Source organism: Neovison vison, chromosome 1 (genome assembly GCF_020171115.1).
Source record: "Neovison vison isolate M4711 chromosome 1, ASM_NN_V1, whole genome shotgun sequence".
Lineage (NCBI taxonomy): Eukaryota > Metazoa > Chordata > Mammalia > Carnivora > Mustelidae > Neogale > Neogale vison.
The window spans coordinates 228,154,340-228,180,167 of record NC_058091.1 but is presented as its reverse complement, the minus strand read 5'-3'; the positions used below and the strand labels follow the sequence as shown (position 1 = coordinate 228,180,167).

The window sequence follows — 25,828 nt, the reverse complement described above, 5'->3', positions numbered from 1 at the left end:
TTGTCTTAGCACAGAGCTTTGCTAAGTGCTAAGTGGTGCTACTGTGAGTGAGGTTAAAAGAGAGAGGAACAGAAAGGGGAAGGAAAGAACAAAATGGAGGAAGCTGGAAGGAGAGAGATTTGGACAGAAGAACAAAAAAAGAAAGAAGTGAATTTCTCCTAATAATTTTAACCTTTCTTTTTCCATACTAAGTTCCAAGTTTCTTTGCCCACTCTATTACTTTTACCTGTTTTCATGACACTTGGGATTAACAGGTACATGATGAATATGAATACCTATTTAAATGTATTTTTGTATTAAACTAACCTGCAGTAGGTTGTATTTCTTTAAAAGTTGAAATTATTCGGGGGCACCTGGGTGGCTCGGTCCTTTAAGCATCTGCCTTTGGCTCAGATCACGATTCTGTGGTCCTGGGATCAAGTCCTGGACAGGGTTCCCTGCTCAGCGGGGAGCCTGTTTCTCCCTCTCCCACTGCCTGCCACTCTCCCTGCTTGTGTTCTCTCCCTCTGTCACATAAATACATTTTTTTTTTTAAAGAGAGAGAGTTGAAATTATTCCTTGGAAATGAGTAAGATCAAGTTTACATGATGTTAAACCAGTCATCCAAAAAACCCATTTATTTTCCCTTCCTCCTTACTGTATTGACTAGCTATTTGATGGAACTGAATGAATTGACTGGTTATTTTGAAATGTGTGAACCCAGCTGTAGCCTGTAAGGAGAATAGAGCACCTAGTGTTCTTGTGGTGTATCTTTCCAAGTTTCTCTCCACAACATGAACCACTTCCTTTTACTTGAAGTCATTTTGCTTTTATCATTAGTCTCATGGTCCAGGGCTAGTGTTGAGTACTGAGGGAGCTCTAAGCACAAGACCATAAAACAACACAATACCCAAAGCATAAAAGGAATGTACTATGGAGTTGTTCTTACCCTCTCAAGGAAAGGAAGAAGAAAAGTGGAGCTGTAGGTGAAATATGATAAAGATATCAGAGATCTAGTCTTACAATAGGGAGGAGAAATGAAGACATAGCCTGTATCAGAAGGGAGAAACTCTATACACTCATCACACAAATGCTCCAAAGTGCACTTGGCATGGAGTTGAGTACTTGTCAATCACAGACATGCCTCCCTAGTACTTCCACAGAGCTGGATAAATGGTGTGCTCACAGACCCACAGCTGGCTTACCTTCACTGACCATGAGTAAAGCTACTCTTAAATGCCATTCAGAATAAACCGAAAGGAGTTTTATCTTCTTCATATAAACATGCCCTTTTGGAGGACCATTGGACTTACATGAAATATTGGTTAGTACTGGCACTGCTTCTCACATTTTCCTCATTCTGACATAGAGGTATGACAATATGGACATCATCCAACCTTTCTTTCTTTCAAGTTATTCCCTTCTGTCAAAGGGCTTAAGAGGAAGTTTGATTCTACTTTCCTTCTTGAGTCAGAGACACAGTTTACAACATTAGCTTCTACTGCCCTATGTTTGGCTTCAGGTTCTACTTAGTAGCCATTTAAGACATTCCAAGAAGAGAAGTGTAAGGACCTCCTGACTCCAGGACTATGGGACACACAAGTCGATCATGACGGTGTTCTAGCACCATACCCTGCACTGTGAAGGCACAACAAAAGAACTGACATATTATGGGGTAGGCTGTTTGGGAATAAAGAGACATAAACTAATTTTTAGAACAATTTTACTAGAGGGACACCTGGGTGGCTCAGTTGGTTAAACGTCTGACTCTTGATTTCAGCTCAGGTCATGATCTCACAGTCATGAGATGGAGCCCTCCCCATGCTCAGCGGGGAGTCTGCTTAAGATTCTCTCCCTTTCCCACGGCCCCTCCCGCCCCCCAAATAAATAAATAAAGCTTTAAAAATTTTCATTAGAGTTATGCCGGAGATAGGTATACAGGCTATGGTAACACAGAGAAGGTCCTGACCCAGCCTGGGGAAGAGGACAATGCTTGGATTCAGGTGTCACCTTACCCAAAGAATGAGATGAAGTGAGTCAGACAATTAAGAGAGGAAAGTGAGTTGTAGATGGAGAGAAGAGAACAAGCAAATGCAGAGAGCTTTGACACATGACATCTATGGGTGGAAGAAATTTGTTGCTGGAAGAGTCAGGTGGGTCCTATGTACCACTGCTGAAGAGATGAGATTTTATCTGGTGGCTGATGGGATGTCCAGAAGGGTTTTAAGCAGGGCAATGCCATTTTCAGATTAATTTTTCAATGGTATCAATTTGGTTGCACTGCAGAAGACACAGCCAAAGTGAGTACACCAAAGAGAGACTATTTAAGAAAGTGGTTCTCAAAATTTTTGATACATTGTCAGATATACATTTTCATGGTAAAATGGCTATGAATGTTGGTGTGTATGTGTGTATTAACAATATCATAAAATGATATTTATTCTTGATATTATAGATGCTGCTTTATATTCTATTGCTATCTATTTAATTCTCTCTAATCAATATCTATTCTATTTTTTTTTAAATAAAATGCTAAACGCAACCGACAGTTTCAACGTACTATTTCAGGGACTACTACAGTAATCTGGGGATAGCTGAGGAGTACCTGAACTGGAGAAGGATCAGCGGGGTGCAGAGGAGAGCACAGATTTGACAAGTATTTATTTATTTATTTATTTATTTATTTATTTTAAAGATTTTTATTTATTTATTTGACAGAGATCACAAGTAGGCAGAGAGGCAGGCGGGGGGAGGGGGAAGCAGGCTCCCCACTGAGCAGAGAGCCAGATGCGGGGCTCAAACCCAGGGTCCTGGAGATCATGACCTGAGCCGAAGGCAGAGTTTTAACCCACTGAGCCACCCAGGTGCCCCATGGCAAATATTTAGAAAGTAAAATAAAACAATAATTATTTATTTGATGGAGAAGTGTATGATGTCCAAGTTTCCAGTTTGGCTAAAAGTGCTTCTAATTGAGACAGGAACTGAGTAAGTGAATAAGGAGAGGATCTCAGAGGAAGGTCTCTCAGCTCAAGGCAGAGAAGGCAAAAAGGAGCTCGTTGGACACCATGGTGAAGGCGGTGGGAGCAGAGGTGTATGAGAAAGTCTGCCTGCTGCAGCTTGGGTGGTGCCTGGGAGGTGAGGAGGAGGAGCAGCTTGGCCAAGAAGAGAAAAAAGAATGAGTTAAGGGATCAACAGGGGGTCTGTCACTGGCCTTTGCTATTGTTTTGTGTTTTTTGTTGTTGTTGTTGTTGTTGTTGTTTTTAAGATTTTATTTATTTATTTGACAGAGAGAGAGGGAGGCAGAGAGAGAGGGCAGGAAGCAGGCTCCCTCTTGAGCAGAGAGCCCGATGTGGGGCTGGATCCCAGGACCCTGTGATCATGACCTGAGCCGAAGGCAGAGGCTTTAACCCACTGAGCCACCCAGGTGCCCCGTATTGTGTTGTTTTTAAGACTAAGACATGTGAATAGGGAAAGAGGCAGAAGCAAAGGAGAGATTATGAATGTGAGAAAAAGAAAGGAAAAAGCCAGAGCAAGGTCCTGGAAGGACTGAGAAAAGAGCACCAAGTGCAAAGATGTAGAAACTGACTTACAAAGGGAAGGGGTAAAGGGAAGGGTCACATCACCTGCTGAGGCCAGAAGGGAGAGAAGGATGGGTATGGGTGTCAATGAGAGGACACAGACCCGAGGAAATTCATATCTTCACAGTGAATTTCTTCATTAGGCACAAATAAAGCCACTTGCTGCAAGGGGGTCCAGAGCAGCTGCAGGGTCAGGAAGGTTGACAAAGGGAAGGAAGTTCAGAATAAGCACTAAGGGAAGTGAGAGAGGGCACAGAGCAACAATAAGGTGTCAGGTGGTACTGAGGGTCCAGCAGAGGGGAGAACCTTGACTTTATTCGAACTTCAGCTTCAAGTCATGTGGGATTTTTTTCCCGCCAAGTTTAGATAAGGAAACGGAACAGGCAGATCCTGAAACTGACAGTGCTGGGTCTTTCCTGTGAGGTGTAAGGAGATCAGGATGGCAGGGAATTTGAGAGAAAGCCTAGACAGGCAAGAAGGAGAGGAAAGGAGACTAAAATCCCCTAATTAGGGGATTGCCAGGCGACATATTCTATTTCCCAGCGTCCTTTGCACCTAGATGTGGTAGGTGTCTAAGTGAGCCAAAGGAGATATAAATAGAAGCATTATGTGGGGTTTCTGGGAATTTTCTTCCAAAGGGAGGGCATGTACTATTCTTTCTCTCTTCCTCTGTCCTACTGCTGGCAATTAGATGTGATGGCTAGAGCTCTCTCGATGTTATCTTGGATCACTGAGGCAAAGCCTATATGGCGGAGGAATTATTGGAAAAAAAAAAAAAAATCAAGGTCCCTAAAGACATTGGAGCAGCCGTACCAGCCCTGGACTGCCCACTTGTATGTCTCTTTTACAGGAAAGAGAAATAAACTTCTATCTTGATTAAAGCATTACTTTTCAGGTCTCTTTCATTCCAGCTGAACCAAAGTCCAGCTACAACAATGTGCACACACAGTGACGGGACCACTTGGAAGGCTGCCTTGGAAGAGAATGTGAACTCTCTACCACCTAACGCCAAGCAGAAAATTTTACAATAAGCAAAGAAGCTTTGGTCTTTCTAGGATATTACAGACTTCTCTTGATTTGAAAGGAGAGAAAACAAAAGCTAAAACTTGGATTTCTTCATGAAATTTTTAAAAAATAAAAGGAAGCCTCAGGGACGTTATTGCCTTTTTTCCTGTGATGGCAAGCAGTCGTCTCTGCACTTTTTGTAAAGAAATGTACTAAAATTAATGACCACATTAACACCCACCATGACACATTTCCACTGTCTTACACATTTTTTTTTCCTTCCCTGAAGGGTCGGAATTCCCATCGGTAGGCATAAAACGATCTAAGCCCAAGCCTAGTAAATCACTTGCATTGGCTTGTTTTTAAAGTGACTAAGCAGCTGGAGTTTTCAAGGTCAGAGGAATCATCTGCCAGGGTCACATGTGTTTCACATGTCAAGTAATGTATATGGGTTCCACTCCATCCAGGATTGTACGGAAAAAGACATTTGCAAACAAGTGATCCAAAGCCATGTTTCCAAACAGCTGCTATGGTTATGCGGATAAGAGTTACTATGTAAACTGTGTAAGTTGAGGACTATGTTTCCAGTCACTCCAAAAGAATAGTCATTACAATCCATAATGTCGAAACTGAGAGGGCCTGTTTCTGATCATGAAGACACACAATAAATATTCCATCAGGATAAAAAGTGAAAGTATATGATTGCTGTTATTATCATAATGATCTTGTTCATGTGCAAGTGGGAAGAATGTGTACTGGGTATAAAAATAACACAAACACAGAAGTAAGATGAAACCTGGTGGACTTCAGGTAATGAGCCTTGGCTAATACTTATCTCTCCACTTCATGCTGCAGGCAACACTGACTAGAATCTACAGACATGACTCCCGGGTGCTAATAACTTCCTTAACAAGCTGGACTAATTGGTATTACAGAGCCAGACTCATGGCACAGGGAGGGGATGACCTGAGGATTTAAGGAATTTAGGAATAGAAAAAACTTTTTTTTTTTTAAACTTCACATTTTAACTCATAGCATATTTAGAGAAGTCTGGCTTCAACAAAGAGAAGGACAAGGGTATTGATTTTTGTGAACAGCTCTTCCAGTGGGTTGTCCTAACTTGAAAGGGATAATTGGCTTTGAAGAGTAGCTCTTATATTGAGTTTTTATTGAGTTCTCATAATGTTCTTGGTATGTGCTCTTCAAAGCCCACAATCGGCCTCTTCATCTTGTTTATATTTACCAGTCCTAACGATCTCTCATGTGTAAGACGTGCTGAATGAAGATTGCCTTCTGACCAGTTAACCCCTCTCTGCAGGTTTTGAGGTTGGCTTCTGTATTTTGTAAGCAAAATAACAGGCACCTCCCAGTCAGCAGAGTGGCACAGACAGGCATAGACAAATACCCACTCTAGCTAAGTATGGGCGCCATTCAAGCTGACTCTCAGCTCTGAGTCACTTATACAATCAAGTCCCTGAACATGTTTCTGTCCCTAATATTTTGTTGCTCCAGGCAACCATCAAGTCCACACGAAGACTTCTGCCAACTGGAGAGGATGACTAGCCAGGGAAGCCAGAATTTTCTTTTAACTCTTTGTTGAAAATTCAAAATAGTAAATGATGGGTATCCCGGATATTCTCTACAGGATCTATATTGGGAAAAGTGGAATTCAGACACTGAGTTAGTGTATCTTTTATTCGCTTCTTAGGGAAATATAATTATATAGAAAATATAATTATAGAAAGGTAATTCATCAGAAGTATGCATTTTTAAAAAAGAAAACAGCTGGTTGGATATTTAAATATCATCTAATCTAATATCCTCATTTTATAGATGGAAAACCAGCTTAAATTACTGACTCAAGATTCAACAGGGAGATAGTGACAGAGGAGTGATTATAGCTCTGGTCCCCACACCCCAGGGTTATTGCTCTTTCTACAACTTTCACAAGTTCAGAGCCCCATGTAGGATGAAGGAAAGTGAGGAGCACCTGGGTGGCTCAGTTGGTTATGCATCCACCTCTTGATTTTGGTGCAGGTCATGATCTTGGGGTTGTAGGATTGAGTCTTGCATTGGGCTCTGTGTTCAGTGGGGCATCTGCTTGAGATTCTCTCTCCTCCCTACCACCTGTGCTCTTTCACTCTCAAAAAATAAATAAATCACAAGTGATTATCTTTCTTTTGTAATAGCAAATGTTCCTGTAAAGGGCTAATTCACTGGGGTGCTGGAAGCAATCCTAACTCTGCCACTAGGTAGTGATCATTCATTAACACACCCATTACAAAAGTCTGGCCAGGAGGGACCTTTAACTATTCTAACATTTGAAAAGCATTCAAGGTGTATAATTGCTTATCTGAATGTGATCTTTGCTTCCTGAATTCTTAATACACTTGTTGTCTGTGACACAATCCTGGAGAGTATCTAAGATTCTTTGTGTCGTTTTCATATGAACAATTATATCTTGCTAATTTCTTGGAAGTAGGACTGCATCTTATTCGTTCCCATTTCCCTGAAACCCAGAGCACAGAATTAAAAATGTTTTTGTTGACTGCTTAATGAGAAGTCAATATTAATTTTATTAGCTCTTAGAGTTTAATAATAATCTATTTACCCAGAAATTAATTGTCCACGTACTGCTACAGTTCAGTACCAGGCGCAAAGAACCCCAGAACAGTCAACAAATGCATTTAAAAGCTTATTTGTTAAAAAGCAGAATCAGGTGGCTGATTCTGATGGCTACCAGAGGGAACAGGGTTGAGGGGATGGGTGAAATGGGTGAAGAGTGGGAGGCACAGGCTTCCAGTTATGAAATGAACAAGTCACAGGGATGAAAGGCACAGTATAGGGAATATAGTCAACGGTATTGTAATAGCGTTGTATGGCGGATGCATGGGAGCTACACTCACGGTGAGCGTAGCATAACATACAGAGAAGCTGAATCACTATGTGAGTCAACTAATGTGAAACTAATATAACATTGTGTTTAAACTATAGTAAAATTTAAGAAACAAACAAACAAAAAAACCCCTCATTTGTTATATGCATTAAATATTCTAAAGCTCTACCTTAGAGATGGACTGGTCCCAACCCCACTTTTATTTTGAGTTCATTTGTTCTCATTCAGACTCAGTGCAATGGCTAGGACTCTGGTTTGCCAAGGTGAAAGAAGCAGCAGATCAGAAGAGGCCACTGATGCCAGGTTCACTAAGAACGTTAAGAGGTAATCATTGAGTGCAGAAAATGAGAAGTTAAAATGCAGCAACATTTGGTTCTCCTAAATGTTGGGGGGAAAGTCCATAGATCATTAGCTCTAAAATGCCTCTGTGAATGTCAAGGAAGCATAGAAGAATAGATGTATATAGTCATAACCAGAGCCACTAAAAATAATTTCCTTACATTCAGTGTGTGCCTTTAAGAGGTTATGAATGAGCATAATACCTTTGAAAGGTTTTCATTCTAAATGATTAAGATTATGAACTTTGGTTTCCTAGAATATTTGTCATATGGATCATTTTCTTCTAAATGAAATGTAAGTAATCCACGCACTGAGATAAACCAGCCTTAAATTCCAAATTGGAATTCAAGCATCAAACTATATTGATCCAATACATAATCCTATATATGCTACATATAATAGCAAGGATCATAATAATTCATACACTGTCAGAGCCATTCTACATCCACTCAAAATCATGACTACCAGTTACTAAACCCCACACATCTGTTCTTTTATCATTTACAACAATCTCCTGCTCCATATTTCTGCAATCTAGCTATCTTGTTAGGAGAGGGACTTTATTTGACCTTATTCTTAGACATCGCTATTGTGCTCTAACTGGTCTCTGAAACTTTTATATCTTCTTCTTTCATTCTTTGGAATTTTAAAAAGATTCCTAGGTGATTCTAATGAACCTACAAGTCTGTGAATCACTACCCTAAATGCCTAGCGCAACATTCATGTGACTCTTAATTATACCTTAAAATGGAACCAACTCCTTTAGCGGCAGACATCATACGTCAGTGATTTCTGAGCTTAGCTGCCCTTTAAGTGTGGCTCCCTCCATTTCCAATTCCCCCTTCTGTTTACTTAACAACTATTTGATAATTCTTAGGTGCCACTTCTTCCAGAAGACCTTCTGTATCTTGCGTTAGATCTCTAGCAGAGAAGTACTAACGTTTTCTCTGCTTCTCTATCTAGAGGTGCCATTTGACATTCAGGCTCAAAGAGACAAAGATGGTGGGGTGGGAGTGGTTCTCTTCATTTTACTTTTTCTTTGTAGGGAAACACCTAAGGGGATCTGTCATACTTACGAATCCACCCTTCTTTGAAGGTTTGATGTGAAAGCAGATTGGGCTACGCTTTGCACAAAGGCATTTTAAATGTGCAGGTGTGACTGTCCAAATGAGCAACAATACTTTGAACTTTTATAGAACCTTTCATCAAACGATATCAAAACAATTCAGCTTATAAAGCCTTAGGAAGCTGGTAGGCAAAATTTTCTATTGATATATAAATGGGGACTTACTGCATTAGCTATGTGGGTGATTTATTTCAAGTCCCAAACAATGGGACGTTCGTTTAGGCAGAGGAAACGATTTTCTGTGGGTGACTTCTCCAAGTTGTGACATTTAATTTCAAAAATGTTTAAGGAAAAAAAAAAACCTTTAAAAAATTTTTTGTTGAATTTTAGTTGCCAGTTCATAGGCATTTATGTTGAGAACTTAATAATCCTTTTTTTCTTTAAAAAAAATATGGAATGCTTCACAAATTTGCATGTCATTCTCAGGCAGGGGCCATGCTAATCTTCTCTGTATCATTCCAATTTTAGGATATGTACTGCTGAAATGAGCGTAGAACCTAATAATTATTTTTCCCTCTTTTAAAAATTTTTTTTTTATTTTTTATTAATATATAATGTATTATTAGCCCCAGGGGTACTTATTTTTCCCTCTTAATTCGACCAAGCATTAGCTTCTTTTTTGGATAATCCAAAGATGCTCATTGAACATACTAAAATGGACTTCACCTGTGGTGAGGGAGAACAATACTTATTAATGGTTTTTAAATGAAGAAAAGTGTGGTACAAATCAGTTTGGGTCTTATTATTATTTAAATGTGTAGCTGAGTACCAAGTCTCTCCACGAACACAAATCTAATCTTTTTCTGTCTTCCTCCTTCAGGCTAATTTGTTTTTCCTCACATACAATCCTGTGAGCTCCAGACTGGGAAGAGCGGTACTTTCCCATTTTCCCATATTTTAAATCTGCTGTAAAGTAAACATGAGCAAAATGTGTCTGAGGAATGTTTTATCAGACTATGGTTTTTATTTTGCTTTGTCCCAGCATATTAGTTTTTTTTTTTAATTTTTGCCCCATTTCAATGGTTTCTTTGATGTCTTGTTTTGACCAGCTGCTAAGCTTTTTTGTGGCTGTCCATTTACATCACTTTAAAAAATGGTACATAAATGAAATTTGAACAAAATGAACAGTACTTTCACATTGTTTCAAAATCAAACATGTTCCTAAGGAATCTGATTTATGGCAGATGGAGAACAAAACCTTCCAGAGGGAGGGCTGTTAAATGAGTCTTAATTGCTTGCACATGAAAATATAGTGACTAAGATTGTGTGCACAATTAGGAATTTAAACATGTAGAAAAGAACTGGCCATGGAAACATTTTTGCAGGCATAGCTAGTTTGTATGAACACAGACAAAAGAAGACAAGTTAGTAAAGGAAAATAATTTCAAGAGAAATTTGGTTGTTTACTTCCTTCTTCTTTATGTCAATCTTCTAATTGTAAAGATGATTCATTTACCTCTGAAACTCACTGTACACTCAAGAAAAAAATGTTTTGTTCAAGAATTAGAATTTCTTTTTTAGTCCCCACTCTGTGCCAGATACTAGGCTTGGTGCTTATTCATTTCATTTAATCCTAACAATAATTCTCTGAGATAGGTTGGTTATTGATCCACATTGTACAGATGACAAGTAAGTTGCTTAAAGTGAAATGGCTAACAAGTGGCATAGGCAGGCTTCTCTGTATTGACGGAATAAATCCAGAGCCACACGCTGGCCCTTTCCCCTGCCCCAGCCTCCACCGTGCCAAGCTCTTTCCCCAGAAAAAGATACATACCTTTCAAAAAAAAGTAACCCTAAAGGTCTTCTACTTTCAGTATCCAGTCAAAATGCCTTCCTAGTGTTGAGTATATGGCATGGTGAGGTTGGGTTTTGGGCTAAAGTTAGTCAGGTCTGGAGTCGGGGATTAGGACTGAAGATGGCAGGTTTAGACACAGAGGTCAGAGTGGGTTGGCTTCAGAAGCGCTGTCAGAGTTTGGGGGTCACATGGAAGCATCCAGTCAAGAGATTCATGCCTTAGTGGCTGTGTAGGCAGTACCTGTGAGGGCAGTGAGGTTCTATCTGACTGGTTCTGTCACAATGTGTGGTCCTCAGTCTAGCTCCCCATGGCCTGGTGCTATGCTCTCCTCCTCACCATAACACTGACATTCCCAATGAGTCCTCTGTGTAGTGCTCTACAGTGAGCTTCCATTTGTCTTCAGAGATTTAAGACCATTTCATGCCTCTGATGGACCGAAATGCTTTTTCTAGTAGAATTCAAGTTCTCCAGATTTTTTTTCTCCTTGGAAACCTTTACTTTCCTGGGATGGGGTATAGGCCGTTTCTAAGAGGGACTCTGATGAATGTCACTGTGTGATTATCCATAATTAAAGTTCAAACAATGAACCTTCAAATAAACTCTGAAACCCAATTCATCCATGTACTGGGGCTCTATTTACATGTTCTTCTTAGAAAGTTGAAAGGCTTAATAACAAACCCTCTCTATTATTCTGTATCCCTTAAAGTAGACTTAACTAGGTGCTGACTTATTAGACCACAGTCCATTTAGATTACTATTAAAGATTATAGGAATACAAATTATTCCTCACTTTCATTCCTGGTAAGCAAAACAGGAGCCACAGATTATGTGACCCTATGCAGAACTAAGCACAAAGGAAGTATCAATCAATGTGTGTCAATCAAATGATCAGGCAGTCAAATCACTTTTCTCAGGGATATGTTAAAGAACACATTTCTAGAAACTTAATATCATAAAGAGCAGCTTGCTGAGAAATATATTAGCAAAGTAAAGTGTGTTGGGCCAACTTTCTTATCTATAATCAATAATAATTTTTGAAATACCAATATTTATTTCCCTTTTTTAATGGTACCTTACTTCACTTCAAAAAATTATTTGGTGTCTCCGCTGATAATTTTAATAGCAGCATAGCCCATAATGACCAAGTGCTTCCTATGTGCAATGCATTGTGCTGGAGTTTTTATAAATATCATCTCAAATTTCATGAGCTCCTTATGAGATAATTACTATTACTATGCCCACTTCAAAAACGAGGCACTTGGGACGCCTGGGTGGCTCAGTTGGTTAAGCGGCTGCCTTCGGCTCAGGTCATGATCCCAGGGTCCTGGGATCGAGTCCCACATCGGGCTCCTTGCTTGGCGGGGAGCCTGCTTCTCCCTCTGCCTGCCTCTTTGTCTGCCTGTGCTCACGTCTGCCTGTGCTCGCTTGCTTTCTCTCCCTCTGTCTCTGACAAATAAATAAATAAATAAATAAATCTTTAAAAACAAAAACAAAAACAAAAAAACGAGGCACTTGAGGCTCTGAAGGGTTAAATGAAGTGTTTGAGGAGAAACATCTGTAAGCAGCATAGCTGAGATATAAATCCACATAATCTGGCCACATAATTTATGCTCTTAGTACTACAGTATAATACATAGTCTGGAAAAACAGCCAGATGCCCTGTTCTCCTGTAGCCAAGACCAGAGACCCAAACTCAACCAATGAGACCCTCTCCTGGCATTTTACATGCCACAGATGAACAAAGAAACAAAAAACAGTTGCAGGAGGCTCACTGCGTTCGTTGCTCCTGTCATGAGAATTTCCCTCTATTTGTGCCTCTCTAGCACTCTGAAGATGAATTGTTTCCTTTAACCCTGATCCACCATCCTGCCCATTAATATCCAGGAATTGGAAATTATTTCAATATTTTATTTTACTTAAGTAGACTGAATTTCATTTTACTAGTCTTTATTTTATGTAAGTTAGCAGAGTTGGTTTTTACCCTGCAACCAAAGGATCACTGCTGATACACCATCACCTGAGGGGAGGGAGAAGCCAGCCTAGGAGAGAATTGTATGAATCCTCAAAGAGGATACTGAAGCATGGTTAAGTTCCCAGTGATAATGTGAAAGACTCAGAAATACTGTGTGCCAAAATGTCATGGTGATTTTCTCTGCTGCCCTTTCTGTTGAAATGATCAGGGCTTGGTTCCCTCTTTAAGCCAGTGGGCTGGGACATGCCAGCCTCTCCTTTGTCTCCAGGACTTTGAGCAGTTTCCAGTGAATGGAACAGGCTTGGGAAGATCTTTAGAAAGACAGACTGCAAGGTATGACTGAAGAGGCAAGAAGACTTCTAAAGATCATTGCTTTCCCGTCACAAAAGGACAAGATTTCAGATGAAGCTAACTCTTTCAAAGTGTCCCCTGGAAAAACCTATCTATATGCTTATTCTGTATGTTGCCATCACTCTACAGTTCGAGGACACTGTCTTGGGAATGTCTCCCTTCGGAGTCCATGCCGTATTTCTTTCAAATGCCTCAAAAATGTCTTATCCCTTGAAATGGATTCATTTCTAGAATTATCCTGGTCCAGGCTATTCTGACATGCTATTTACTGACTAGGGTTGGTAGTCATGTTAGAAATAATATTTCTGGTCAAAAGTGAAGCATGACAGTAAACCAATCAGGTGGCCTTTTCCTAATACAGTCTATGAAATCAATTATCTGTAAAACCACTTCTTCTCTCTCTCTCTTTTTAAAGATTTTATCAATTTATTTGCAAGAAAGAGAGAAACACAAACAGAGGGAGCAGCAGACAGAGGGAGAGGGAGAAGCAGGCTCCCTGCTGAGCAGGGAGCCCGGAAGCGAGACTCCTTCCCAGGACACTGGAATCAGGACCCAAGCCGAACACAGATGCTTAACCAACTGAGCCACCCAGGTGCCTTTCTTTTTTTTTTTTTTAAAGATTTTATTCATTTATTTGACAGAGAGAGGGATCACAAGTAGGCAGAGAGGCAGGCAGAGAGAAAAGGAAGCAGGCTCCCTGCTGAGCAGAGAGCCCGATGCGGGACTCAATCCCAGGACCCTGAGACCATGACCTGAGCTGAAGGCAGCGGCCTAACCCACTAAGCCACCCAGGCGCCCCCAGGTGCCTTTCTAAAACCATTTCTAAATGCTCTCATCAGGGGCAGTTGGGCTAAAAATGGTACAGCTTACAAAGATAACTACTTTGAGGATCAATGTGAATAGCGTAATAGTGTCTATGGATAGTCTTATAGTGCTTTTCAATACGTAAGGCGTTTTCTGCCTACCTTTTCAGTAGAAGCTAACATTCATTATTGCCAGACACTGTGCCAAATTTTCTACACACATTACCTTTTGTAATCCTCAAAATCAGAAAGGTATTATTATAGTTATTCACCACACTTTAACAGAAAAGACTCAGAGTATAGAGTATGTTGTCTAAGATCACAAAGTGAGTGAGCAGGAGAGCCAGCCATGAAACCCCAACCTCCCGCTTTCTCTCCTCCAGGTTCTGACTTGTATATCAAGTGAGCAAACAAAACTTACAAGAGTTTGGAATTTTTTCCGAAATAAAAACCGGCTGGAAGAGAAAAGCCCAGGTCTATTTCTAGGTGAACAATTCTAGTTAAAGAGCCCAGGCACATAGTCACGGACGTGAGGCATCTCAGAAGCCAACGTCTGCCCCTCACCTTCCAGCTCTCAGTTCCAGGGCCTTTTTTTGTTCCCTTCCCTACTGACGTGGGCAACATTTCTTCTTTTACTACTCTGTCTTCTACTTTCTCGTGCTGCAAAATCTTCCCGAAGTTCATGTACTGGGTACCCAGACCCTTTCTAGTCCTGAGCTAAATAACAACGTAGACAGATTCCTGGTTCTCTAGAGAAAAGACCTCTCATCCTGACTCATTTCTTCCTCCCTTGTTTAGCTACTGACTCATTTATAAGCCCTCTGTTTTCTTTTAACTGAATGCTCTTCATCAATCAACAGTCCACATTTTATCTTTTTCAGTTCTGAGAACCTCTAGGAGGGTGATTCTAAAGCTCAGTGAACATATTTTATGCCTGACTGGGTCCTCAGAGCCTACACAGTCTTTCATATCTCAGAAACAGAGAGGGAAAGAGCAAAGCCAGGAGGGCATACAGAAATGAGGTTCTCCACGTGGACAACTCAGTGTGCAGCATGCTAATATTGGACATAGCAGAAAGAAGGAAGAATAAGCACCTATTTCTATTACCAGGCATGAAAATACAGAGAACTACATGTACTTCCAGAGTGCCCACCGTGCTGGGTAAGAACCACACTAAAAGGAGAGATAATACACTAAAAAGCACTGGATATTTAATTATTAGAAATATCTAGAGGAAGCGCATCTGGGGGAGGAGGGGGCTAAGGAATTTCATGGCTAGGAAAAGAAGCCAAGAAAATGATAATGGGTATGAAGAGCCTACACTGAATCTAAAAGAAAGAGATCATGAATCTTATCACTCTGTAGAAACTGCTGTTTCAGGGATTAATAGTGAGTGGTCCTAGAAGCAAGGGGAGTGCCGACTTCCAAGCACTGTCTTGCTCCCAACATTCTATTTAAAATTTTTTAGAGATTTGTTTATCTTAGAGAGACAGAGAGTGGGAGAGGCAAAGGGCGAGGGAGAGAGAACCCCAAGCAGACCCCATGCCTAGTGCATGGAGCCCGATGTGGGGTTCAATCCCAGGACCCTGAGATCCTGACCTGAGCTGAAGCCAACAATCAGATGCTTCATTCAACTGTGCCACCCAGGCGCCCCTGCCCCCAAACTTCTGGCATGCTCCATCTGAGGCACTTCTCCCACAGCCCATGCAGCATTTTCCCTATGAAAATTCCTGCCCTGGGTACTCTCACCAAAATAGGAACTTCAGAGGAGTCAGGAAGAGGACTGTGGGGATTAAGGAATTCTCGAGGAATTCTATATCCCCGGCAGGAATCCTTCCCTTTGCACTCATTCCCAAAGGTTTCTCTGTATCCATAGACCTTAGCCATCCTCTTGCCCTACTCTCCACTCATACCCATTCAGTAAAAGGACCATATAAATTCATTTTCTGCTCTCCCTTAAAAAATAAAAAAAGAAGAAGAAGAAAAGAAATTCCCAGGGAATAACTCTCCTAGGGGAGAGGCAGATGACAATAAATTGTGTGGGTTTTTTTGTGCACATGTCAATAAATCTTAAGAAGAGAAACCTTAAGGACATGCTTTGAGTCAGCTATAACCTATACTTTGTCATTTGTAGCTGTTTATTGGATTCTCATAAGATTTAAAGGATATTATGCATGTAAAGTCTTTAGTACATATTAAATATCAGAAAATGTTACCTTTTATTAATATCAGTAGTCATGATATATCCAATGGATTTTTAAAAAACATTTTCTGAGATGGTGAAAGAAGGCTGCTAGAAGTGAGCTCCCCATTGATTCATGGACTCAAACAATTCAGTGTTTAACCAGTAAAATTTGGGAAGTTAGACTCAAAGGAATTTTCATTACTTTGCCCCACCACAGTAATGCGTTTCTGAGTAGGCCTAAAATATTCTCTAAGGCATACATGGGTGGGAAGCACTTTGTGGGTAAAGGGAGCAACTTAAGAATGCAGCTTTTGTTCTTTCTTTAGTTTTTTGTTTTGTTTTTTTTTAAAGGAAACTTGGTACTGTGTCTAAGAAGACAAAAAGGATACAGTTACTAAACATAACATTTCCCAAACCTGCTCCCACCCGCATACACAAACATGGACTTGATCCTTCATTTTCTTCTAGAAGAGCAAGCTGAACTATTAAAATCTTGTATACATTTTGAGAGATAACAGCGATGACAGCCCAGTGATGACGACCATGATGACGTGGTTTGCACTGATAATAATATCACCTTGTCTTTCCTTCCTAATCACATAGCACTTCACACATAGTATCTTATTTATCCTAGACTGCATTGTTACATGGGGGTGTGGGTGTCACTAACACACTTTGCAGAAAGACAGTGATTTTACAGCAAATTATGAGCAACCCCATGACAACGTTGTACATGGGCACTCTTACCTGCATCAATCAGTATTCCATTATGACCCCAAATTTGGCTGGTCCAATGGTCCACCTAGGAGCACTCATTAATAATAAAAGTCGTGAACCTTATCCCAAAGACTGTTGTGGACTGTCTGGAAATTCGTGCTTTGATGTTTGTTTTCCACCATCCACTGCTGATGTGGTCAGGGGGCTTTGGGAAATACTGTCCTTTTCAAACTTAGGGCAGTGAGGAAGGAATAATGGCTACAGGGAACTTGGGTGACATTCAGATCCTATCTGGTGGTAGTTTTGCTGATCACTGGCAAGATAATGGAACAGTCTTGCCACAGGTGTCACAAGCTCAATATCAACAGACACAGTACTGTCCTATTCAGGGATATTGTTATTTGAAAATACAGTTAATTCTTCACTGTGGCTCCCTAATACTGAAATATCATTACGCAGCCTCTCATTGGTACCTTTTCCAGGTGGGGAGAGGCAAACAGTCAACTGAGACCTGAGAAATACTTGCATGTTTGTCACTAGCTTCTGTGTAAAGCTATCTGCCTTTGCTTCTTACTAGTCAACAGCTAAGAAATGTCTTAATCTGTTATATGTGATTAAAATGTGTTAAATGTGTGCTTAATGCCCATTTAGCACTTTATCATGTATTCTTTAAAGTAGAAGTATTTTTGCATGACTAAACTTTTCTAATAAATCACTTAAAAACCTTTTTATTATAGGATTTTTTTATACCTAAATAGAATTCATATATTATTTAGCATCTGGGATTGTTTTCCATCTTTGATGGATATATACATGTGCTGTGATGAACATCTGTATATATGATTAAAGCTTTCCTGTCTTTTCTCATCACTCCTCAAGTTAATCAACTGCCAATTCTTCTCCAGTTGGTCTCTGGAAAGAGCTGTGGCTCTATCCCCTCATCTTCACTGGTGACAGCAACAACCTGAGGTCAGAGCTGCATTATCTTTAGCATGTACTTGACGAATGACAGCCTCCTATTAGTATGGTGCTGTCTGTTTTTCCATCTGTTTCCATTTCATTTCATTTCTTTCTTTCTTTTCTTTTCTTTTCTTTCTTTCTTTCTTCTTTTTTTTTGTGGGGGGGTGAGGAAAAGGGTAGAGGGAGAGGAAGAGGAAGAGAATTTTGAGCAGGTTCTGCATGGGGTGGATATGGGGCCTGATCTCACAATCCTGAGATCAAGACCTGAGCCAAAATCAAGAATCAGATGCTTAATCAACTGGGCTATCCAGGTGTCCCTTTTTCAGTCTGTTCTCTTTACTGCTCCCAACATTGTCATTCTAAGACACATACTTGCTTCTCTGCACAGACATGATTGATGATTTTCGCTTGTCCTATAGAATAAAGTCCACCATGAACACTGGCTTCTAATAATCTTCATACTACTGCCCTAATCTCCTACAGCCTCCTATTTGGTTGGTCCATACACTTTTGACTCTTTGTCCTTTATTGTCTGCAGTCTCCTGATCTGACAGGCATTCCATGTTTCCACGCCTTACTTCTGCTGGTCCCCTGGGCTCAAGTGACTGTCCCCTAACTATAGGCATAACTCTATGTTCTTCAAAGCTCAGCAGGAAGCCTTCCATAGGTAGTACATGTATAGTACATGTATTTGAAGTTGCTTCAGTCATGGCCCTTCACTTACAAATAGCTATTCATGATTTCTTCTCCCCTTGACTGTAAATTCCTTGAGGCCAGCAGTCACATTTTACTCATCCCTTGATCTCCAACCCCTACCTTATTGCAGGCCATATAGAAGGTGCACAGAAAATATTTGTTCACCACTGGCTAATAGTAATAATAAAAAATTACAGCATTTTCAGTACCTACCACATGTTGTATACATTCTGGGAATCAATCACTGACTTAGGATTTACTGATGAGAAAATAAATGCTTAGAGAACTTCCGTAAATTGACCACAATTACACAGCTAATTTAAGTAAAGCTAGAGTTTTGACCTATATGGTTTGACTCATAATGTCTTTATTGTACTAACTAAATGAATACGTAATCTCATTTAATTATACCATTTAAAGTTATAACAAATTCTCAGAGCAGATATTCAGGCAATAGAGATTCAATTAATTATTTTTCCCATGATTATGCATTTGTTTTCACTGTTTAAAAAACCAAGTATGATGTCAATTAATTCCTGGTTGAAAAGTCACTGTGTCAGACATTTTTCTGCGTATGTATGTATGTATGTGTGTGTGTGTATATATATATATATATATATATATATATATTCTATTAATGTATATAAGGCTAAAGAAAGGCAAAGTAAGTTAGCTTATAAGAAAGAAAGCAGGGGTGCCTGGGTGGCTCAGTGGGTTAAAGCCTCTGCCTTCACCTCAGGTCATGATCCCGGGTCTGGGATTGAGCCCCGAGTCGGGCTCTCTGCTCAGTAGGGAGCCTGCTTCCCTTCCTCTCTCTCTCTGCCTGCCTCTCTGCCGACTTGTGATTTCTGTCTATCAAATAAATAAATAAAATCTTCAAAAAAAAAAAAGAAAGAAAGCAGACTTTTACACCTCTAAAATATTATAACAGTCATAGTCATATTCCATGCATTTAAGCAAATCTTTTAGTTTGATGCTTTTTGCAGTAAAGTCTTAATTTTTGAAAAGTAAACTTCTTTGACTTAAAACAAATTATTTATTTATTTAAAAAAGACTTTATTTATTTATTTGTGAGAGAGAGAGAGTGTGTGTGTGTGAGCAGGAGTAGGAGCAGAGGGAGAGGGACAAGCAGACTCTGCACCAAGTACAGAGCCCGACATAAGGCTCAATCTCACAACCCCAAGATCATGACCTGAACTGAAATCAAGAGTCAAATGCTTAACTGACTGAGCCGCCCAGGCACCCCTGACTTAAAAAGAATTTAAGCACTCAGTAGTCATTAGATATAATAAGTGTAAAAGTAAAATAAGCAAAAAACTTCCTAAATAGTCAATATACAAACACTGACATACACAATCTTCATCAATTTTTCATTCAAGCTACTAAACCACATGTACTCAGCATTTTTCAATCACATTCCTAAAAAAGCTAACTGAGCTCTCATTTTCGGCTATTATTAGAGTCTTGTTACAATCTGCTTTTATTAAAAAAAAGGGGGGGGGAAGGAACTACATGATGAAGCAGTGGCTGATACTTGATGAGGACTTCTATGGACCAGCTCGGTCCTCCTGTTCTCCAAGCACACTGTCCTGTCGCACATTTTAGCTCAATGTCTCCTTGAGCCTTGCTCCCCTACACCTCTTTTGCTTTCTTCATGCAGATCTTGCTTTCAATTATTATCTGTTATAGTACATATATTTCTTTTTGTATTATAAATGCTACTGTTTCTCTGTCTCTCTCTCTCTCTCTCTCTCTCTCTCTCTCTCGCACACACACACACACACACACACACACAGACCTAAAGGGACCTAAGTACTTGGTATCATTATTGTTACCATAAAATAGTTTCTTGGTTTCTTTTCTTTAATAAGCTCAGAACATTAAGTGATTGGTCCAGATAATAGCACAATAATTGTTCCAGTTAAATATCTTTGTTCCTTTCCCCCGGTTGTTGGGACTTTAGCAACAGTTTTGTGCTTTAGAAGAACAATAAATGTACAAGGATAAGTTTCTTCTCATTGTGTTTTGACTGGTTAGTACTATTTGGATAATTTACTTTTTAAATCCTCTACTTACCAACTGTCTAAATTTTATCCAGAACACACTCATTTTTTTTTTCAGGAGCTGTTAATATTCAAGATGAGAAAATATGAAGTGGAGTGGAGACTTTCACCAAAAATTTTTTGGACTAAAACCCATTTTGTTTTATGCTTGCCACTGTGTCAACCTTACAGGTAAAAGGCAAGCAAATATATTTATTGCTTGGAGAGAAAAGCTTATATTTTCTAAAATCTCAAGTCTTTTGCCTTAGACCACCCAAGCTCTACTTACCTAATGGCTTATAAGTTATAGTCAGTAAGGATAATCAAAACAGCTATAAATATAAAAAGCTCTCCAGTGAGAAGATGGAACACGATATTTTCTAATTTTCAAGTTTATATACAAGAAATACAATGCTCTCTCTATCGCCCAGAATAATATCATCATCACAATAATATCCTTTAATTCTTCTTTTACTTTTCCCAGATATACACTTCTGTGGTGGGTCTGAAGGCTCCCCTACTAAGACGGATAGTTTTATAGGGGTGAAAGAAGGCCCCTGCCCTCTGTAATACTTATTCTTGGATCTATGTCTAAGTATCATTTGCTCTTACAAGTTCGCAGTTTTCTCAGAGGAGAGAATGAGTGGGAGGGGCAGAGGGAGAGGGAGAGAGAACCTGAAGCAGACTCCATGCTGAGCACAGAGCTCACTGTAGGGCTGGATCTCATGACCCTGAGCTCATGACCTGAGCCAAAATCAAGAGTCAGATGCATAACCAATTAAGCCACCCAGGCACCCCTCAGTTTTCTTATCTTTACAACAGAGCAGCTTAAATAAAATTTCCCTGAGTGACATTCGCATTTGAAAATCCTTAACTTGAAAATGATTAAATAAAACAATTGAAAATATGGAAATTAGAAACATAGTAAAAATTGACATTGTAAAGACATGACAAGGTTTTAAGAGATGACTTTTCCTGAGTTAACACTGTTTGAAAATGAAATGTTCAAAGGACTAATTATGTCCAAAGAGACATGGCTGTACTCCTGACCCAATACAGAACAGCACAATCTGGTGATGGCTTGGGGATCCCTGACACTTCGCTGCCCCCTCGTGTTTCAACACAATCTTGAGTTCTATTCTTTATTGCCCCTCAAGGATCTATGCAGGTGAGTCTTCCTCTAAGTAATAGAAGGATTCCTAAAAATGTTCTGTTGTTACTATTTAAAAACAATATAAATGAAATGTTCCAGAGAAGCTGACACAGCATCACTGTCTTCCTCCTCTATGCTCTGTTTTCAAATTAGCTTTAAGAACAACATCAAAAATTCCAAGCATGGATCAGTGTTGTAGGAAGAAGCACTTGGTGAGTTACTTATAACCTGCTGACTTCTGGTGTTTGTCTAACTTATCTCCCTGAGTTTCTTCCACAGCACTGAGAGCTAGCTAATCATGGCCCCATTCTTCAAATGAGGGAGATAAGCTTTGCACTCCAGCTCCAAATGCTACACACCCTGTTTCTGTTATATCATAATAAAGAACAAAACAGCTATTTAGTATTAAGACTATTTTATAAATGTACATCTGGAAACTTTCTTTGAAAAAAAAATGGTGAGATCATTTTAGAGCTATGTATTTACCTATTAGGTATGGAAAAAAACCTGCCAAGTGATTTAAATGCGTTAATTCTAAAGATACAAAATCAAGCTCTCCTAGCTTTAAAACATATCAATTGGAATAACCTCAAAAAGGGAAAAGGGTATTCTAAGTTCTATGGAAGAAAACTTTAGAAAACACAGCATGACATAAGTAGACCGTCAAAGTTCTTACCTCTTCTTTAAAAAAAAAAAAAAATCAGTTGATTTATGGAAAAGTTAAAGAGAGTTCACTATTTTCCTTCAAAGAGCTATGACTCCAATGTAAGTTCTTTAATTTTGAAAATGATTCTGAACCACACTTTCCTGCCCAGATCACAAAAGCACCGATATATGTGGCAGTGAGGAGAGGAAGAGAGAGAGCACTGGGAGCAATGGGAGGGCCCATTTTTGACAGGCACCAAGTTAGTATGTACCTTTTGACCATTTGTCGGGAGCTCCGTATTTGTAGCTCCCCTGCAACCTTTCTCTCATTCTTTCCTTTTTTCATCTCTCTGCCCTATTCTTTACATCATCCCTAGTTCTACATCAAGAGAATACAGACAAGGGCAAAGTGATAGAGAAAATGATGCACTGAGTGCTTACCCTGTGAAGCACTATGCTAAGAGAATCCACATGTGAACTCATTTAATTTGGCAATAACTGTATGACATGTGATAACCAATTTATAAATCAGGAAACTAAGGCAGAGAAAGGTATGTGGCCTGCCCACGGCCAAGCAGCCATCATGGTAGAGCACGATTTGAATTCTAGATAGGTAGAGCATCCACGCTGCACAATTCCAGGGACTTCTGTCAGTGATGTTCTACAGGGTTGCCCCCCAGGGACCCTTGGAGCTGTCTCCACAGTGGCCTTTTGGACCCCCTCATGGACTTTGCCATGTGCTATACTTTTCCTCTAGATCCTCAACAAAATATTGAAGGTCAGTTCATCGTATGGGATGCCCCACTGACTCTTTTTTATTTTTATTTATTTATTTATTTAAGATTTATTTATTTATTTGACAGACAGAGATCATATGTAGGCAGAGAGGCAGGCAGGGAGGGGTGAGGAGAAGCAGGCTCCCCGCTAAGCAGAGAGTCCGATGTGGGGCTTGATCCCAGGATCCTGGGATCATGACCTGATCTGAAGGCAGAGGTTTTAACCCATTAAGCCACCTAGGTGCCCCCCCACTGACTCTTTTAACACTCTTCCCTACCCTTCTCAGGACTGCCATAGAGGTGTAGCGGGGTTCCAACAATAGGGGGAGTGAACATGACAGGTAGGACCAGAACAGTCAGGTGCTGAGGGAGGGAATTCACTTTTCTGTGTGTCTCACCTTTACTTCTGTCGAAGTTTATGTTTTTAAGGGCCCACTTTCCCAGAATGCGCTCAGAGAAAGGAATCTTTCCCTCTTACTGCCTTCATCACCGTACCCTCCATTCTACTTTTGCACCTTGGTTCACTAGGCTGGGGCAAGGAAAAAGACTTCAATTTTCTAGCTAATTTCCTGGTGTGCTTTGTGGTGAACACAGCTGCACGAAGCAGTTAATGACACTTCATTAGCTTCCCTTCCTAGGTAAGATATTTCTGTAGCCCCATTGTCCCTAGGCCCCAGGTCAGAAGCTTGTGGGTACAAATGAGGCCATGTTAACCTTAATTCCCAGATTTCAGTTCCCTCTGGTATTGTTCCTGGGCCTCAATACTATGTGAACATTTCTGGGAGCTTCTAGAGGGTCTCTAACATGTGTTTAAGACAAAGTCTGCCCTTGGAGTGCAATTACTCTCCATTTAATCACTTTCAGGCATCTGCCAGGGTGGCTGGACAGCTGCCTGGAGCACTGACCACCCACCACTTCTTGATGGACACAACCATCTCCACTGGGACCTGCAGAATGTGGGGCTATTTTGGTTCCTGAAAGCTTTTGTAGCTTGAGGTCACATAGGAGCCAGCCCCCCAGGAGCATCCTCCCCAAAGAGCAGCTGCAGGTCCCAGTGGAGATGGTTGTGTCAGGGTCCTGCCTATGGCAAAAATAGCAGGGGTGGGAGGATGGCCCCTCCTCATCAGGGGTCAGATCTAGGGCCCAGAGCAGGGCTGGGGATGAGCTTGCATGCAGTCTCTCACACTAGAATATCCAGCTGTCTGCCTACAAAGATTGGTCTGCTTGTTCCTCAACATAAAAGTCAAGTGTACGGAGACAAAGCCATTCACTTCTACAGCCCTATCTCAGTGTAGGCTAGGCTCATTGACACTGAATTTGGCTTTCTGCAAAGAAATTTGTTAGTCAAAGAACTTATTCTGATATATAGGAGCTTCGGTTATTATCCATCTCTCAACCAATGACAAAGAAGAAAATTGGTGGACCAGGCATACACCATGAAATGACAGTGGAAAATCATTACCAATAAGGTCTTGAAAGATAACCACGGGAAAGAGAATCAACAATTTAATATTCATTGAAGTACAAAATCCCACTCAAGAGCTGCTACAAAAAGAAATACATTACCAACTATTCCAGAATCAACTCTGAGGTAGTGACCACAAAGGAGACCAGAGGAAAAGTGCTGACCTGGACAGGGAAATTAACTTTCAAGCAAAGTTTTCTCACTAATAACTTAATGAGGCGCTCTCAGAATATTCTGAATTGGAGTCCAAGGAAGACACTTGAATCAAATGAAGTATTGGTCTAATTTGGAGACTATGTTAATTTTCTTCTGGTATTAATTCTAGAAAACATAGGTTTGCTTTCCCAGGCAATTATATTAATGAATCAATTGGGGTTTCAAGAAATGATTAAATGAGTTCAATTTAGTTTCAGGTTCAGCAAAATGAGATCATTTGTTCTGTTTTTGGTTCTGTTGAGGTCAAGTCCTGTGTCCAAAATAGACTAATAGGAATCAGGACAAATTTTTTTTTTCTCTTTATGTCCATCGTCCTCCTTTCCCCTCCTCTTCTCCAAACATCTGTTCTTTTGATCTCACTGAACTTTGCTATGTTGTATAATTACTTCTTCTCTCCCCTCTCAAAGCAAAGTTCTTCTCAATTCCGAGTCCCAATCAGAACTATTGGAATGGGGTTCCTTCTTACACACAACTGGGATATCAATTAACAAGGAAGGTCCCTTTTATTTATACTTTCACTTTCATTAAACCAAACTACCACACGTTAATATCATGCTGGTAGCATAAGCCTGGAAACAACACAGTCAACATTTGGAAGGTAACACTATCTCTTAAAACACAAATGCCCAGAGCAATGTTAAACTTAGCACAAGCACAGACTTAAATGGTTTTAAAAAATGGCACATCGGTAAAGATTTCCCAAGTAATAGCTTTAAATGGACAGCTTTTGGGCTCAATGAGACAAATGATAATAGAGAGAAAAAGGATCAATTTCTTTAAAATTATAGAATTGCAATATAAAATTGGTGCTAGTGTTGTGCTGAACCTTGGAAGGTAGGGTTTCTTTCTAGATGTAATAAGAGTAAGCTACTAGAGCTTCCTTACCTGTTATGGTGGCTTTGTTGATGGATGGCTGGTTGCACATGGGTGATCTTCTGACAGAGAGAGGAAAATACGAAGCTGTAAATACGTGGTGCATGTTCACTGGAGGACTCTCTGAGTCATTTCACATATGTCATTTTAATTTAAAGAATTATTTTTAAGCTAGGACATCCAAAAGAAGACTTCTTTCAGACTAGCTACTTAAGTTCCCAGGCACCCTTTGCTCTACAGTTCAGATCATACGCGT

General features: G+C 40.0%; 1 protein-coding gene and 1 non-coding gene across 13 annotated transcripts in view; both read right to left on the bottom strand.

Annotated features, from left to right (window-relative positions):
* PDE4D (phosphodiesterase 4D) overlaps positions 1-25,828 on the bottom strand; it is a 1,300,895-nt gene that overhangs the window by 164,022 nt on the left and 1,111,045 nt on the right. For all 12 annotated transcript variants that reach the window (XM_044224245.1, XM_044224282.1, XM_044224263.1 and 9 more), the window contains one exon: positions 25,585-25,634. In XM_044224245.1, coding sequence (XP_044080180.1) covers positions 25,585-25,634 — 50 coding nt within the window. The remainder of the gene's footprint in view (positions 1-25,584; positions 25,635-25,828) is intronic.
* Positions 9,309-9,420, bottom strand: LOC122897619. The gene has a single exon (XR_006382571.1). It is a non-coding gene; the product is annotated as a U6 spliceosomal RNA (small nuclear RNA).